The sequence below is a fragment of the Zootoca vivipara genome, chromosome 3 (assembly GCF_963506605.1).
Source record: "Zootoca vivipara chromosome 3, rZooViv1.1, whole genome shotgun sequence".
Lineage (NCBI taxonomy): Eukaryota > Metazoa > Chordata > Lepidosauria > Squamata > Lacertidae > Zootoca > Zootoca vivipara.
The window spans coordinates 83,668,928-83,687,251 of NC_083278.1; the positions used below are offsets into that span (position 1 = coordinate 83,668,928).

An 18,324-nucleotide genomic window follows, 5' to 3' on the forward strand; every position below is an offset into this window, starting at 1 on the left:
ACTGGGGACTATATATTATCAGCGCAGCCCCTACAAATGCTTGCTCAGCAAGTAAATCCAACAATCTTCGACCGGGTTTACTCCCGGGGAAGTGTGCTTAAGTTTGCAGCCAGCCTGGCTCCTCCAACCCTCTGCCTCTAGTGTGAAGGCTGAGGAGGGGAAAGAAAGCAGCCGCGAACAACGCCAGTAGGGCAGCCCCAACAGGAATTCCCGGGATCGCTCCTGCCTAGACAGGGAATTCCACCAGCGCGGGGGAGGGGAAACTCCTAGGAGTGACTCTTTACTTCACGCTTACTTCCGGGTTTCTGCTCTCCCGCATGCGCAGAGCCTTATCTGCCTCACCCCGGACTCAATCTCTTCAGACCGTACCATTAGCAGATCATGGTGCGGGGGATGCCCGGTCTTTCCCCAACCACTATTCTTCAGCTTATTCGCCCCTGGAAGCTTTCTGCTTTAAAGCTGTGGTAACACTAGCCTTTGCTTCAGCTCCTCGTTTCGGCTTCGGCCTCCCCATCCGTCCCAGGCAGCTCCCCACCCATTTCCGGACGTTGGTACACTCCTCTCCCAGCAGATCCTGTGGCCGGGCAAGACCACCTCACTCGCCCCGAGGGGGAGGAGCCGAGGGCATTGTTGGGTCAGGGGACGCGCGCCGCCCGCGGGGCTAGCGTGTTGCGGGCCCGTCACAACCCCCCGGCAGCCGCCGCCCACCGCTCAGTGTCACCTCAAGCACCACAGGGCGCGGCCGCCTCCCTTTCCGCCGCCGCCGCCGCCTTCGCTTCAGCTACCCACCCGCCCCGCCGCTGCCGCCGCAGTGGTTGCGCCCGACTCCAGCTGACCGGCCTGGAATCCCGGCTTCGAGCCCCGGCCTGGACCCTCCGCCTGGAGCTGCCCCTTCCTTCTTCCCCCTGCCCCGGCCCTGAGATCTGCTGCGGCCGCCGCCGCCGCCACTGCCGCCATGGGAGACGCCGGCAGCGAGCGCAGCAAAGCCCCCAGCTTGCCGCCCCGCTGCCCCTGCGGCTTCTGGGGGTGAGTACGTGGTCTGGGAGGGTAGCGGGCAAAAGGGGACAGGCCTGGCTGGGGTTGGAGGAGGCGGCTGCCGGGATGGGGTCTCTCCGGTCCCGAGGGCCTGGGTGTGTGGGGAGGCCAGGCCAGAGGCCGGAGGAGAAGGGCTCGGGGAGGGGAGCCCCTGTTTCTCGGGGAGGTCGGGCGCCCTCTTTCCACTCCCTTCCCCTGACTGGAGGAAGAGGAGGGCGGCCCTCCTCCTCCTCCTCCTGTCACTGGGATCCCTTCCCGAGGCCTGTGACTGCCTCGGCTGCATCACAGTGGCGGGGGAAGCCGGGGGCTTGAGGGCCTAGTCGCGCTTCCTGCCAAGCGGGGGTGGGGGCGAGTGGCGAAGGAAGCCTACCATTTATCTTTCATTCTTCACTCCTCTCTGTTCGGCGGTTTGATCTCTAAGCTGCTTTCCCTGTCCCCGTCCCCCACTATTCCTTTCCTGCTTTTTTTTTTTTAAAGCGTGTGCCATGTAATTTTAATTTTCAGGTATCGCAGTGTGTCAACTTTACTCTTATATACTCCTCCCCGCCAGGTGTGACATCTGTGTGGTCTTCCTCGTTGGGGATAAGAAATAGCAAGACAACTTTCCAAAAGGGTGTGGCTTTTAAGTCCTTGCTTCCAACTCTCCTCACATCTGCTTCTCCCATTGCCCAAAGTTAACGAGAACCTTTGTTCCAGTTTTGTGACTTTCAGAGGAATAATAATGGCACAAGCTGTGTGGCGCAGTGTCATCAGAACCAAGGAACTCTTCCTTCCTTTTTGGGGTTAAAGGCAAAAGTGGTAATCTTGCCTGTGAGGAGCTTGTAGGCCACTCCTGTATAAAGGTTATTCCTTTTGGCCTATGTAAAACTAGGATAGTGATGCTAATGCTTGTGGTGGTGATTCTGATTTCTAGTTTTGGGGTGTTTTTTTTCTTTTTTAGAAAAGGAACATGGTTTCTGAGGTTAGCTGTAGATTGTCTGAATTAGGAGTTATGGACTAAAGCAGGAAAGGCAAAACTATGACTCTCCAGATGTTGTTGGGCTAAAATTCCTGTTGCCCTTGATCATTGGATATACTTCCAGGAGTTTGGTGTACAAGAACAGCTAGATGGCCACAGTTTTCCACTCACTGCAATAGAGGCATCCTGCAAAAGGAGAAGATTGAATAAGAGACTTGGTAGACTTAGTTATGTGCATTGTCAGTAATTTACATTGTATAGCAGTGATGGCCAAACTTGGCCCTCCAGCTGTTTTTGGACTACAACTCCCACCATCCCTAGCTAACAGGACCAGTGGTCAGGGATGATGGGAATTGTAGCCCCAAAACAGCTGGAGGGCCAAGTTTGGCCATCGCTGGATAGCCTGTCTGAAGTCAGGCTGTACATATAATTTCACATGTTAATTATGACAGATATAAATACCATGTGTGTATATGTGATTTCAAGAAAGCATTATATATTTTGAGTGAAATTTATAGTCTATTCTGCCTTAAGCATGTTAATGAAGGAGTGGAGTGTTTCACTCAGCATTTGAATATTGCTAAGCTTTCTGAGCTTGGTGTTTTGTTTGTGTAAGTAGCCATTCAACCTGAATCAAAGCTTTTGTAGAATCATTTTTAATGTTGCCTATTGCTATACCACAAATAATATACATTTGTCTGCGACAGGTAATAAACATGAATGTGGGTGTATAGGTTGAGAGAATGTAGTGCCTTAAACATGGTGCCCTCAAGAAAACGTGCTCTTCAGTGAAGGGATATGTGTACGGTAATAAAAACCTACACTAAATAAATCAGAGGAAATGTCAGCAGCTGTCAGGCTTACTGTACCCAAATAACCTTAAAAGCTGGTTGTCAGGTTTTTACATAATTTGGCAAATTGCAAGATTCAGGCAAGTTTATTTTATTTTAAAAACTTGAAGGTCCTTTAATATATACTTCTTTAATCAGTCTGCAATGGTATCTTGCACTATACAGTACACATAAGCATGGAAGAGTAATTGCTTGTTTTTTGCACCTCTCTTTAACTTTGCCCTTCATAGTTCCTTCACCTTTTATCCCAATATTTTGAATCATGCACTCTTTGCTTTTATTTTAATGTTCTTTCAGTTTGCATTCAGGGCCGTCTTAAGTATATTTGGCGCCCTGGCACCGTGGTGCGACGGATCCCTCCGGCGCCCCCCGCCCTGCCCCGTTTCCCAGCGTGGCGGGCGGAGCTGCGTGGGCGGGCGCAGCTCCGCGGCGGGTGGGCGCCCTGGCGCTCTGCGCCACCCAGCCTGGCCGTAGGGCCGGCCCTGTTTGCATTGTTTAACATGGACATACAGAAGAAGGGCAATATCAATTGGTTGCATTGACTGGGAATGTGTATGTTAAATCTGGACAAGCTTTATATTTTTAAGTTAACATAACTCTTCATCTGGATACAAACTAGTTTTAGCAACCAGACGTTTTCTCCCAACCACTTTTGCTCTTAAACCTTGCACAATAAGAAATAAAGAGAACCGAAAGAGAGTGCATTGTCCAAATATAAACAGTTAACAGCAGTGCATTTTTATTTGATTACCATTTAACTTCGCAAAATCTTTTCCAGCAGTATGGTGGCCTACATGTTTGCTTTTCCTTTTGTGTCTGTCTCATTGCGAAAATTTCAGTTATTTTCTTCACATTCAGCTTAATATCTGAAACGTTCAGGAACACATTAAAGTGCAGCAATCTGTAGACAGGCTGAGGCAGTTGTGTGCAAACCTGAAGTGGCAAGCTACATTATAAACTGGTCATTCATCAGTGGGAACTTCAAGGCAATGCTCCAATTCTATGTGCACTTCTTCCTGCATACTGTTTGATAGTATTTCACCAGTATTTTAATGTTCCTGCAACCATTTATTAATAGCAGTGTTGAATAGTGATATTCTTGTAGAGGTACTGTTGGAGATTCATACTTCAACATTAATAATAAGTAAAATTATTATTATATTTTCTCTTGTTTGTATATATGATACCTGTTTTATGGTAGCATTGTTGGCCATTCTCTCCCCCCCCCCAGACTATGTGAAACTTCTGTAGGACCTCATCAAGTCTTGCTGAAGTAGTCATATATAGTAGTAGTAGTAATAATAATAATAATTAATAATAAGTGTTCTGTTTTTTCCTTCAATTAGCTTCATGATTTTTGCAGAGGCATTGGCCTTCTTTGGTGGTTAACTGTCAGGAGAGTTCTGAAAGTAAAAACAAATAGCTTCAGGCTCTAGACATCCAGGGCAATACTGAACTGAATGTTTGAACTAGTGCAAGGATTAACATTAGTGCAGCAGGACTTGCCCTCCCCCCCTTGCCCCCTGTCCCCAGATTTGCTTTGGGGGGTTGGGAGAACCCATAGAGTGAATTAGGGGTGTCTGCTAGAGGAAAGGGGAGATGTTCCATCACACAGGAATTACATTCTTTTCAGCACTATGTTGACAACAACCCTTTTTTCCATATCAGAATCTTAGAACTTTGAATCATTCAAAATGATATAACAACTTTGATCTACTACCACCTTCTTGAAACCCTCACTGGCATCCTTATTTGACTTTTAAACCTCTCTAGCTTACTCTTTACAGTTGTACCTCCCTTTTCAATAAAGAAAATGGTGAGCAATTTGTTTTGTCTTTTAATGGTTTGCCTTCCTTTTTAAGCACAGTTAACACTGTTTCTGTTGTCTGTTAACTGTTTAATCCTATGCAGGATTACTCAGAAGTTATTCTCACTGTGTTCACTCATTCACACTCTTGTAAGTGTTTAGGATTGTAGCCTAAGACTATTGCCCAAATAACCACTCATCTCACAATTTGGTTGGCTGAATGCCACCTTTAGCTGAACTGAGGAATGCTGACGGTCAGGGATCAAGACCACATACTTACTGTCTACCTAGGTTTTGAAAATACTCAAAGTGAGTTCTATTTATCAATAGCATCTCTCAGGATGCATACTTTAGAAGGGAATGTTTAAGGAGCGTGGAGAAACTTCCAAGTGAGACCAGATACCTTTAATTGTTCAGATTTCTGAGACTGACTTGTTTACTTGTGTGTTTCTGAGGACTTAAGACAGAGCACAATCTCTCTTGGCACTTATTGCAGGGCCTATGCCTGTTTTCAAACCAAGCCAAGCCCCAGAATAGCATAGTTCCAGCTATATAAACATGCTTTTCCTGTGGTACATGGCATGGCTGCTGTATTTCAAGACTGGCAACATTGCCAAGCTAGCATCTGAGGTAGAAAACAAAATTTGGGCAATCCTAAATTCTAGGGGGGGGGGGGACTTTAATGAAGTATCCCTCTATACAAACACCAAGTTCAAAACACATTTGAGACAAGTGGAGCATGTTCATCTAAAAGACATATTCAGACTTGTACTTGAATTGTTCTGTCTCCTCATTTTTCTGTGTGCACATGTCTGCTTGCCTGATTGCCTTTTCACCAACTTGGTTGTCAGCAGTGGACATTTTTCTTAAGCCTGGATTGCATATCCAAAGGTACTTTCAAAAGTACTCTTGTATTTACTTGTAGAGAATGGGATGTGTGTTGAGTTCTCAGCAATCAAAAGGAGTGAGAAAAGGCTTGTGGGCTTTGGCATTTGCATTGAGGTTTTTGTCTTGAATACTTTTTAAATTCTTTTCCAAGCAATTAGTATATTTCAGGACACTTTGAGTTAACTTTCTGAATCTAGCTTTTGTTTCACGAAGAAGTCTTGGATATGAAAAGACTGTTGCTGTATTTGATGATGCAACTGAAATTCTTGGTAATGTTTGGGTCTAGTACCTGCCAAAGGTTACTCTTTGTAGGGCAACACAGTGGTATTGTAAGGGAAATGCCTAAAGGCACACAAATAAATAGGTCTTGCATGCAGAAGTATTTACTCTTGCTTTTTGTACTAGGTCTTAATTTGGAATGTATTTTAGTTGGATTGGTTTTTAAAGTTTCTGAAATGTATCTGTGAAAGTAGTATGAGTTGTTCCAATGCTGCATCAAAATAAACATTTTAAATAGTCAACATAAAACAAAAAACATTTTTGTTGCTGTTAGTAGTGGAAACTCTAGTGCAATTTCTCTGGCAACTGAAGTACTACCATTTTAGTACAGTACTACAGTACTTTAGTACAGTACTGTAATGGTGGCATTACAGAAGGTGAGAGGGAAGGGAACAAATGTTTCTCCTGTTACAAATTGTGGCTCACTTTTGTTTGAATGGCACAGTGAAGTTGTTTTGTACTTGGACATGAAAGGTCACTGGGTAACTGGTAGCCCTGGGAATGTCCCAGAGGTCTAAGGTCGGGCTATTGAAAATTTGTGTTAGAGTTGACAAGACTCTCCAGGGCTGGGTAGAAGGCATCCTGAAACATCAGAAAATACCCAGTGTTTGAGCGGAGCAGGCTTCTTAGGGATAAGTGTGAGATTGGTGCTACTACTGAAAAGGATCCGATCTTTGTGGACACAGGCCACACTTCACTCAGCAAGGAAGCACAGAGCATGATCTCAGATGTTTAACTGACACCTTGCATAGTTAAAATGAAAGAAAGAAAACCAGCTTAACAATCATTGAATGAATAATAATCATTGCAGTGATACATTTTTTTGCAGTTTGTTGTGGAAACATTCCCCTGTTTTCTAAACAAGATTCAATAATAACCTGCTGGAAAGCTTTAGGTTCGCCATTTGGGACTGCAGCTGTTTCTTCACTGAAGTTTTGGGCACTTGTACTTTCTTTCTAATATTGTTTCCATTTCTGTTTGTCCTGTATATTGTGTGCTTTGTTTTGCTTTAACTGGAGTAGAATTATCCTCTTTAGACATCCAAATGAGACTGGAATAGGCAATTGAATTTATTTGTGTTGTTGTTGTTTAGTCGTTCAGTCGTGTCCGACTCTTCGTGACCCCACGGACCAGAGCACGCCAGGCACTCCTGTCTTCCACTGCCTCCCGCAGTTTGGTCAGACTCATGTTTGGTCAGACCCATTTATTTGTACCTTTGTGGAAATGGAACTAGTATAGTGGTGAAGAATATGATCTGAGAAGTACCTTCTTTTGAAATGTGTAGTTTGCATGCAAGCTGTAGTTCTCACTTGATTTAATCAATTATTCACCTCACTAAATAGCCTTAGGCCAACTTTTTCCAACTTGGTGCCCTCCAAATGTTTTTAGTTACAACTCCCAGCACCTTTAGTCAGAATGACTAATGGTCAGGGAAGATGGTAGCTGTAACCCATAATATCCTGAGAGCACTGGTTTAAGGAAGGCTGTCTCAGGAAAACCATTATCTCTCTGATGGTCTCCACTGCAATATGGATGTAATATGGACCTACTGTTCAGGGTTACCATAAGATTTACAGAGTGGTTGTGTCAAAAGTTCTTTGAACACTCTAAAGTTGTTTTTAAGGATGCTGATTTCTAAGTTTGGATTAGTTGGGAAAGCTGCTGCAGTCCTACACTTGGCAGATTAGCAAAATGTGTGTGCAGTCTGTAGGTTGATTGGAAACTTGTAAAGTATAAAATTGGGCTATTGGTAAGGATTTGAATATTTGGAGCCAAGATAGAGCTGTGAACAAGGAAAAATGAGTAGCCAGAAGAACGTTTTCTGATTGCTACAGACCAACCTGGAGCTGTGGAAAGATGCTTATTTTAGCTATAGCCAAATTTTGAAGTTATTGGGTTCTCAATGTTTACACACAATTTGCTAATCATAATTTATAACAACAGATTGTGAACTAGTAGCAATAATGAAATAACTTGCTGGTAGTGTTCTGCTGTTTAATTTTTCTCAAATCATTCCGACTGAGATACTCCCAAGAAATCAGAAAAACTAGGGAAAGGATGTCCAAATTGTATGCATACTTAGTTTGTGAGTAATTCCTGTATAGAGGAACTTACACCTGAGTGAGTATGGAGCGGATTGATCAGCAAGACCTGACTGACACCCAGGGATGAGCTACTTCAGGGCAGACCAGAAGAGAAAATTATAGAGCATCATTTGTTGCTACTTCCAGCTCCTACCTAAAAGAACCCCAGTGTTTCATCAAGGATTTATAACCTATCCCAGACAACAATAACTCCTCTGCTAAGCTTTGGATAGCATACCTGTTCTTGCTTACAGACAGCACCCTAACCTGAAACAACTGTTCACCATCAAGAGGGCCCAAAGGAATCAAGCCCAGGAACCAAATCCTGCAACAAACTTGGATGTCAATTCTGTCCCTACATCTTCTTTATCAATACCACTGCAGGACATGATAATGTTGGGCACAGCACCACCTCATTCACCTGCTCATCATAAAACTTAATATTGGTCATCAAATATTACAGTGTTCTTCTGCATTCTACATAGGACAAACAGGCCAGTTCTTGCATAAATCAATGGATACAAATCTGAGGTGGTGGTACTTGAACAAAGGAATTTTAAAAGGATGCTCCAGGGTGAAACTGTTGAATTACAAGATTTTCAGCTCTGTTCATCTTGTTCTGAATAGAGACAATGACTTCCTTTCCCACTGCAGTGTTTAGTTAACTCAATATAAACAAGTTGGTTGGTGATAAGACATGCATGTGTACCTTGCATACATAATACATTCCTTCTCAGACTGAATTGTCATTTCCTAGTTTCACTGCTTGCAATCTCCCCGCTCCATCACCATGTATATGCATACGCACAACTGAGGATCATACTTCATGCATGTGATAAAGTGGATTCTAGCTTGTGAAATCTTATGTCATAATAAAACTGGTTATTCTGTTGATTGAGAGTGACCTGTTATAACGGTTAGACATTTAAGTTGGCCACCACTGTTATACGTGCAGGTAGGACTATTGGGAGTTCTACGGTAATAAAATCTCTTCACCTGATCTTCAGTGACAGGATTTCCCCAGACACAACCCATTATTTGTATATGTGCATTCATTCTCCTCTTAGGTGTCCCTTCAGGCAAAAATACACTGTAGTCTCCTTGAGCAACTTGTATTGTGCTAATAATCTAATAGTCAATTTAAAACTAGTTTGCTACCAGTTGAAGATCTTGGTGCTTGTCTTTCACCTTGGTGACCTTTCGCTGCACGTGAATTATAAAACTAAATGATTATTGATATATTAATTCTTAGAACTGTACTTGCTAGCATAATCCTATTCGCTTGGGGGAAAGTGCCAACCCTTTCAAAATTAAGGCTGCTGCTGAAGAAGTGCTGATATAGTGTGAAAGCTGGGCTTGAATTTGGAAGTGTTAACTAATGTTAGTGATATTAGCAAACAATCTAAAATGCCATTGGTTCAAAATTTGAGAAATGTTAGACATGACTTTGAGCTGTGAAAGACTTGCTGTAATAAACTTATTGAATTACAATAATAAAATTACATAGGGGCCTGGATTCCTAGTATATGATTATTTTTGTATGTCTAAGAGGGCATTCCACAGCAGCCCCTTGTTGCTCAGCAAGCAAGTTGAGATTCGGCTAGTTTGAGAGGTCAGTGTCCTTATAGAGACAGTTGCCTATCTATGTTACACTCCTGTCTTGCACTGCCTCCCGCAGTTTGGTCAAACTCATGTTCGTAGCTTCGAGAACACTGTCCAACCATCTCGTCCTCTGTCGTCCCCTTCTCCTAGTGCCCTCCATCTTTCCCAACATCAAGGTCTTTCCCAAAGATTCTTCTCTTCTCATGAGGTGGCCAAAGTATTGGAGCCTCAGCTTCACGATCTGTCCTTCCAGGGAGCACTCAGGGCTGATTTCCTTAAGAATGGATAGGTTTGATCTTCTTGAAGTCCATGGGACTCTCAAGAGTCTCCTCCAGCACCATAATTCAAAAGCATCAATTCTTCGGCGATCAGCCTTCTTTATGGTCCAGCTCTCACTTCCATACATCACTACTGGGAAAACCATAGCTTTAACTATACGGACCTTTGTTGGCAAGGTGATGTCTCTGCTTTTTAAGATGCTGTCTAGGTTTGTCATTGCTTTTCTCCCAAGAAGCAGGCGTCTTTTAATTTCGTGACTGCTGTCACCATCTGCAGTGATCAAGGAGCCCAAGAAAGTAAAATCTCCCACTGCCTCCATTTCTTCCCCTTCTATTTGCCAGGAGGTGATGGGACCAGTGGCCATGATCTTGGTTTTTTTGATGTTGAGCTTCAGACCATATTTTGCGCTCTCCTCTTTCACCCTCATTAAAAGGTTCTTTAATTCCTCCTCGCTTTCTGCCATCAAGGTTGTGTCATCTGAGGTTGTTGATATTTCTTCCAGCAATCTTAATTCCGGCTTGGGATTCATCTAGTCCAGCCTTTCGCATGATGAATTCTGCATATAAGTTAAATAAGCAGGGAGACAATATACAACCTTGTCGTACTCCTTTCCCAATTTTGAACCAATCAGTTGTTTCATATCCAGTTCTAACTGTAGCTTCTTGTCCCACATAGAGATTTATCAGGAGACAGCTGAGGTGATCAGGCACTCCCATTTCTTTAAGAACTTGCCATAGTTTGCTGTGGTTGACACAGTCAAAGGCTTTTGCATAGTCAATGAAGCAGAAGTAGACGTTTTTCTGGAACTCTCTAGCTTTCTCCATAATCCAGCGCATGTTTGCTATTTGGTCTCTGGTTCCTCTGCCCTTTCGAAATCCAGCTTGCACTTCTGGGAGTTCTCGGTCCACATACTGCCTAAGCCTGCCTTGTAGAATTTTAAGCATAACCTTGCTAGCGTGTGAAATGAGCGCAATTGTGCGGTAGTTGGAGCATTCTTTGGCACTGCCCTTCTTTGGAATTGGGATGTAGACTGATCTTCTCCAATCCTCTGGCCATTGCTGAGTTTTCCAAACTTGCTGGCATATTGGGTGTAGCACCTTAACAGCATCATCTTTTAAAATTTTAAACAGTTCAGCTGGAATATCATCACTTCCACTGGCCTTGTTATTAGCAGTGCTTTCTAAGGCCCATTTGACTTTACTCTCCAAGATGTCTGGCTCAAGGTCAGCAACCACACTACCTGAGGTGTACGAGACCTCCATATCTTTCTGGTATAATTCCTCTGTGTATTCTTGCCACCTCTTCTTGATGTCTTCTGCTTCTGTTAGGTCCTTACCACTTTTGTCCTTGATTATGGTAATCCTTAGGGTCCTTAGGGTCTCAAAAAGCAGGATATCAAGTCCAAACTCTTCCTCCTCCTCCTCCTCCTCCTCCTCCTCCTCCTCCTCCTCCTCCTCCTCCCCCTCCCCCCCTTCTTCTTCTAGGTACTGAAATAAGGTTTGAAGAAGTCTTGATTTAGCTATTGATAATAGTGATTTTGTGTATACTTCTTACTCATAGTTTACTCAGTGTTTGTGTGAATATTCAAACAGCTTCCTGTTGTCTCCAAGTTTTAACTGAGCTTGCTGCTCAATTAGAATTAAGTTATCGCAGCCTGTCAGAGACATTCTTAATTCTTGTGAAGAACTGCAAGTACTAACTCTTAAGCTAGCATTGAAAGCTCCATAGAACAGAATATGCATATAATATTTTAATCAAAGAGTAAGGTAAAGGGACCCTTGACCATTAGGTCAGTCACGGATGACTCTGGGGTTGCGGTACTCATCTCACTTTACTGGCTGAGGGAGCCGGCCTACAGCTTCCGGGTCATGTGGCCAGCATGAGTATGCCGCTTCTGGTGAAACCAGAGCAGCACACGGAAAGGCCATTTACCTTCCCGCCAGAGCGGTACCTATTTATCTACTTGCACTTTGACGTGCTTTCGAACTGCTAGGTTGGCAGGAGCTGGGACCGAGCAACGGGAGCTCACCCCGTCGTTGGGACTCAAACCACCGACCTTCTGATCAGCAAACCCTAGGCTCTGTGGTTTAACCCACAGCCCCATCCGCGTCCCAAAGAGTAACTTCGTCCAATTGGCTTGATGAAAGAGTAACTTCATCCAATTGGCTTGAATCCCAAACATTCCCCACATTATGAATATAGACAGTTAATTAATACTTTTACTATGTATGTATGTGCATGCTTGTCACCCTCGGGGAGAGAGAGTTCTCCAATGGAGTCTGTAACATTTATCCTCCAGTGACTATTCTCAAATACTTTACATCATTGTGATGGTTGATAAAATGCTGTTTTCTTTGCAGGTATCAATATCGTCTGGTCTGGCTCAGTAGACAAACAACTGTGTCTTTAAAATCTTACTGCTTTAACAAATATCAATATCTGATCAATAAAATGCATTTTTAGCTGAAGAAAGAAGCTTACACCAGTTTGCAGGAGAAGATAATGATTTTCTGTTAGATGCAAAAATCCTTTATTTTTAGATCTTGCTAATGCTGTTAGTGTATATTGAGGATGAAGGAAGTTAGGTTTATTTTTGTGGAGCAGAAGCACTGTTGTTATACAATTCATTTTTACAGAAGGAAAGGAAAAAGCTAGCTGGGAAAGAAGCTGCTTGTGAAGCTTAAGAAAGAAAGTTAAGGCATCTGCTACTATATGTAAACTAGAATTCTTGCTAATCTACAGAAGTTGAGCATCAGCAATGTTCTGTTGCTGTGTCTGGTCTCACAGCTCTAACCACTACACCACACTAAGCTTATTGTTAAAACCAACCTACCTTCTCTGCTATGTACTCATGTATTTTCTATTGTGTTCACTTTACTTTTCTTCCTCTGATCATTCTTACTCCATTTAACAAGGTAGGCATTTTCAAATACATTTTCTGTCTTCTAGAAGAAAATACCTTTCATTCTCTTTTCCTTCAGCTTAGCTTTGTCTCATATACTGTATACTATTTCCCCATTTCTCTTACTCCTTCTCTTTCTTTTTTGTGTATAAAATAGATGGCAAGCCTGCAGATAATTTATGTTGACAGCATATTAAATAATGTTGCTTATTAATGTGCACTTTGCAGGCCAAGTAAGCCTTGCATCATAAGAGCAGTAGTAAACATGGTGACCTTTATTGATGTCCTTTGCACATTTTTTAAAAAAATGTGGAGATCACTTAGCAGTATCTACATACATTTAGGTAGTCAACTCTCAGCTCATAAGTAGCCATTGAACTAGAAGGACAGGAACTTGCCTACGGTAATTCAGATGCTTAGTAGTTCAAAGTAACTTTATTGCTTTGCAAGAATGGAATTCCACTTGTTGGTTTCTTGTGCAGCTGTATTTGTTTAGAGATCATGGAAAGAAATACCGGTACCAGTTAAATTGTGGTTATGTAATGTTAAGTCAAATCATGGTTTAGCATGAACAAGTACTGGTAAATGTGCAACCTCTAGAAGAGGAAGCCATGGCTTAGCTTAGTGTGTGTCATCTGGCTTGTGGTTTAGCTGTCTCCAGACAAACTATAAGCTGTAACCAAGGTTTGTCCTAGGATTTGCAGCTCATGGTTTGTGTAGGAAAGCTACACATGAGCCCTTGGTTAAGTCAATCCAAGCCTTGGCTCAGCTCCACACAGCAGCAGAGCAAATGAAGGAAGAGGAAAGTGGCTACAATGTCTGAGAGTCCCATGGATGCCAGGTTTATGCTAAGCCATGGTTTGGTGTTATGTATGATCAGGCCAGTGAGTATTTCTTATCTTACCCTTGCAAGTCATTATATAGCAAAGGGAAGAGCAAACACAATGCCATTGTACTTTAAGTTGTTATTGTTATTCTTAATAATAATATTCTGGAAGCAGGCTGTGTAAAGTAAAATACTTGAGGGCAGGAAGTGAGACTGTTTTCAAAAACATGGGTTAAAGCTTTTCCCCTAGTCAATGCAAGCATTTGTTGTCACTTTTTGTATATAATGGGCTGATCAAATGGACAATACCTCTCATTCAGACATTTTTAAACCTCAGTTTGTTTTCGGTTCAATGCAGTTACTTTTTTTAAAAAATGCTGTTGTGATGTGAGCCGCTTTGAGCAAAATACAGATATTAAATAAACAACAACTCAACTCATCAATATGTTTGTGTTTTAATAGCTGTGGCGCTGGAACAGGTTGGTTCTGTATTAATGGTGATAATCAACCAAGTTTTACTCAGAGTAGACCAAATGAAATTAGTGGACCTAACTTAGACATGTTCATTAATGTCAGTAGGTCTACTCTAAGTAAAGCATAGCTGAATAACACCTGAGTTATATAAGGAGAACAGGTTTGCTGGCTGTATGAATAGTTGCTTGCATAGAAACTTATGTTTTGACCCAGAAATTTCTTTTGGTGAAAGATAGAACACAGTTGTTAAAACATAAGAGAATTTAGTTTTGAATACAGTCTTGGTAAAGCTTTGAAGAGAGATTTCAATAATGGTAGCTCTGAATCTTAACCACAGCTTTCAGGGCCAGGTTTTGCAACTACTTGTCTCTTCAGGAGAGGCTGTAGATCTCTGATGATGCCTCTCCTGGACAATGACAGCTCCCTTTCTCAAGCTCTGGGAGGAAGACCTTTCATTGCCTACAGACAGCCACCCAATCTTAAACAACTCCTCACCCACAATAATACAACCACCAGACTTAACATGGACACTGGTACCAGAGCCTGCAATAAACCCAGATGCCAACTTTGCTGCCACATACACCCAGACAACACCATTACTGGCCCCAACAACATCCAACATACCATCTCAGGACTATTTAATTGCTCATCCTCTAACATTGTGTATGCCATCAAATGCCAACAGTGCCCTTCAGCTCTCTATATTGGACAAACAGGCCAAACCCTACGCCAAAGGATAAATGGACATAAATCTGACATCAGGAACCAGAAGACAGAAAAACCAGTAGGAGAACACTTCAATCTCCCAGGACATTCTATACAAGATCTCAAAGTAGCTGTCTTACTACAAAAGAATTTCAGAAATAGACTGGAAAGAGAAGTTGCTGAATTGCAACTTATCACCAAGCTCAAAACCATGGAGGGACCTGGTTTGAACAGAGATATCGGATTCTTATCTCATTATACATGATAAGCGATCTTCAGCCATCTCAACCCTTGCTTTTTCATGCAAAACCATTTGCAGTCGTTTGCGGTCATCAACAGCTATCAGTCAATCACCCATTTCCACCACCCTTCTGAGTGATCCCCCCTCCCCATCCCCACCCCTCCCCACCCCTTCTCTACATAAGTGCCTGGAAACTTCCATTTCACTGTATCTGAAGAAGTGTGCATGCACACGAAAGCTCATACCAAAATAAAAACTTAGTTGGTCTTTAAGGTGCTACTGAAGAGATTTTTATTATAATATTCAACTTTTTCTTACAACCCCCCACCCCACCCCCATTTTCTAAATCTGTGTAGCTGAAACACCATTAAATTCTTGGAAGTGCTGACATAGGAAACTACTGGCTGTGCTACCTTAATGATACAGAGAATCATTTTGCTGCCCTCACCTCAATTTGCTGATTTACTAGCCTGCTTCTGACATCTGTTTAAAATAACATATTTATAGAGAGCTAGCTAGCTTTCATAGTTAAAGCTACTTTTAAAAAAGAGAATTGTATTGGGATCTTAATTACTGATAAAGGATGATCAGAATGAAAAATGCAGTGATAGGTATTCCTATTTTGAAAATCAGGCCTGTCATTAGAAAAGATGTTAGGCTTTCAGTTTTGTCAAATCCATTGCAGCAAATACAGTCTTAATGAATCCAGAATATACTAATAGTGTTTCAGTATTGTATATCACTTAAGGAAGTGTTCTGGTTTTTAATCAAATCTGTCTTAAGAGTAGGCTTCTTAAGTATGGCTGTACCTTGTATTGTCTGTATTTTAGTAATGCAAATATAACTATGAATTCTTGAAGCCAAATATAAGGTAGGCAAGGATGTCTGGCTGTTTAAAGTTTCTTACATGGTGGATTTGATTTAAGTCAAATCGATTTAAATCACTATTTAAATCACTAGTCAGTAAGACTTGATTTGAATCATTTTTTTTTTTTTTACAGAAAGACTCATTCTTGCTGGTATAATCTTAATATTTACAACCATATGAAGGTTTCATTTTTGTAATAATAAATTTTCAGAGTATTTACAGTTCTATCAAAAATTACTGATTTAGTAGTGTTAGAAATACATAGACAGATACTTATGAAATTATGCTGAAGTTTAATAAGTTAACTGTTTATATTTGGACAACTTTTCTGCTGTACTTTATTGGAAGGAGAAAAATAATCATTTCTTTAATAACCACTTAAACAATTTATTTAACTAAAACAATAACATTATAGCATATGTATCCATGTTTGATAACTGATGTGGTTAAACTTTTAGTTTTTAAAAAAACTTAGACTGAGTTTTAGCACATGTGAAAAACGTAAAACAAATCCTTATTTCCTGATGAATAGCCTTTGGACTATAATGTAAATTAAATAGAAGACTGTATTTAGAAAGATTTTTCATCCAAAACCATTTTATTTTAAAAATCTGTTTTAAATAAAAAACCTTTTTTATTTTTTTTTAAAAAATCATTGATTTTTATCCACTCTGGTTTCTTAAAGCCATTTTCAAAGTTTTCTCATCCATGATCATCATAGAAACATAACAGGCAGGCAGAGGAGGAATGGATTGCACTGTCCTTCCACCAGTCCACAGGGTAAAAGACTTTCATAAACACACACACACAGCCTGCTAAGAGGATACCAACCAGTATTTGCATGCTATCTGGAGAAGGGGCTTTCCCCTGCCTGTGGCCAGAATGAGAATTTAGTGTACTAGCCTCTTAAAACTCTTGTAAATATAGGGCATGCTACTAACTTTTGCAAGCTTCTTTGCAAGGCAGAGATTGCCAATTTCAGAAAGTGGTTATGGAAGACTTCACCTCAGCTGCATGACATCTATGTCATGCATGTTTATTTTCCTCTTTCATGCTTACTAACATGTACAGTACATGAAATTGACACCTCGATTTATCAATTTCATTTGTTGTTGTTGTTGTTTAGTCATTTAGTTGTGTCCGACTCTTCGTGACCCCATGGACCATAGCACGCCAGGCACTCCTATCTTGCACTGCCTCCCACAGTTTGGTCAAACTCATGTTCGTAGCTTCGAGAACACACTCCAACCATCTCGTCCTCTGTCGTCCCCTTCTCCTAGTGCCCTCAATCTTTCCCAACATCGGGGTCTTTTCCAGGGAGTCTTCTCTTCTCATGAGGTGGCCAAAGTATTGGAGCCTCAGCTTCACGATCTGTCCTTCCAGTGAGCACTCAGGGCTGATTTCCTTAAGAATGGATAGGTTTGATCGTGCAGTCCATGGGACTCTCAAGAGTCTCCTCCAGCACCATAATTCAAAAGCATCAATTCTTCGGCGATCAACATTCTTTATGGTCCAGCTCTCACTTCCATACATCACTACTGGGAAAACCATAGCTTTAACATATTTTGCGCTCTCCTCTTTCACCCTCGTTAAAAGGTTCTTTAATTCCTCCTCACTTTCTGCCATCAAGGTTGTGTCATCTGCATACCTGAAGTTGTTGATATTTCTTCCGGCAATCTTAATTCCCGTTTGGGATTCATCTAGTTCAGCCTTTCACATGATGAATTCTGCATATAAGTTAAATAAGCAGGAAGACAATATACAACCTTGTCGTACTCCTTTCCCAATTTTGAACCAATCAGTTGTTGCATATCCAGTTCTAATTGTAGCTTCTTGTCCCACATAGAGATTTATCAGGAGACAGCTGAGGTGATCAGGCACTCCCATTTCTTTAAGAACTTGCCATAGTTTGCTGTGGTTGACACAGTCAAAGGCTTTTGCATAGTCAATGAAGCAGAAGTAGACGTTTTTCTGGAACTCTCTAGCTTTCTCCATAATCCAGCGCATGTTTGCTATTTGGTCTCTGGTTCCTCTGCCCCTTCGAAATCCAGCTTGCACTTCTGGGAGTTCTCGGTCCACATACTGCCTAAGCCTGCCTTGTAGAATTTTAAGCATAACCTTGCTAGCATGATAAAAAAATTCCTTCAGTAGCACCTTAAAGACCAACTAAGTTTATATTTTGGTATGAGCTTTCGTGTGCATGCACACTTCTTCAGATAGGTAGCATGGTTATCAATTTCATTAGCATGGTTATCAATTTCATTAGCTTCAGGTAATAATAATAATAAATAATAATAATAATATAATTTATAATTTATACCCCGTCCATCTGGCTGGGTTTCCCCAGAAGGCATGCTGAAACAGCAATTTGAATCAGCTATAGCCGGAATGTGGGCTAATAATGAAGTCTAATTCAGGCAATATGGTGGTGCAGGTAGTGGAAGGTTAGCCTGACCAGGGAGGTGGTGGCCAACCTGACATTTTCAAAGGAGCTGGGATTCAGCACCAATCAGCTGATTGGCCCC

At 41.7% G+C, this 18,324-nt stretch overlaps 1 protein-coding gene across 1 annotated transcript in view; it reads left to right on the top strand.

The window, feature by feature from the left end:
• The first annotated feature begins 621 nt into the window (after positions 1 to 621).
• Positions 622 to 18,324, top strand: part of ZFAND3 (zinc finger AN1-type containing 3) — a 131,931-nt gene continuing 114,228 nt past the window's right edge. The window contains exon 1 of the mRNA XM_035108144.2: positions 622 to 1,026. Coding sequence (XP_034964035.1) covers positions 956 to 1,026 — 71 coding nt within the window. The 5' untranslated portion in view covers positions 622 to 955. The remainder of the gene's footprint in view (positions 1,027 to 18,324) is intronic.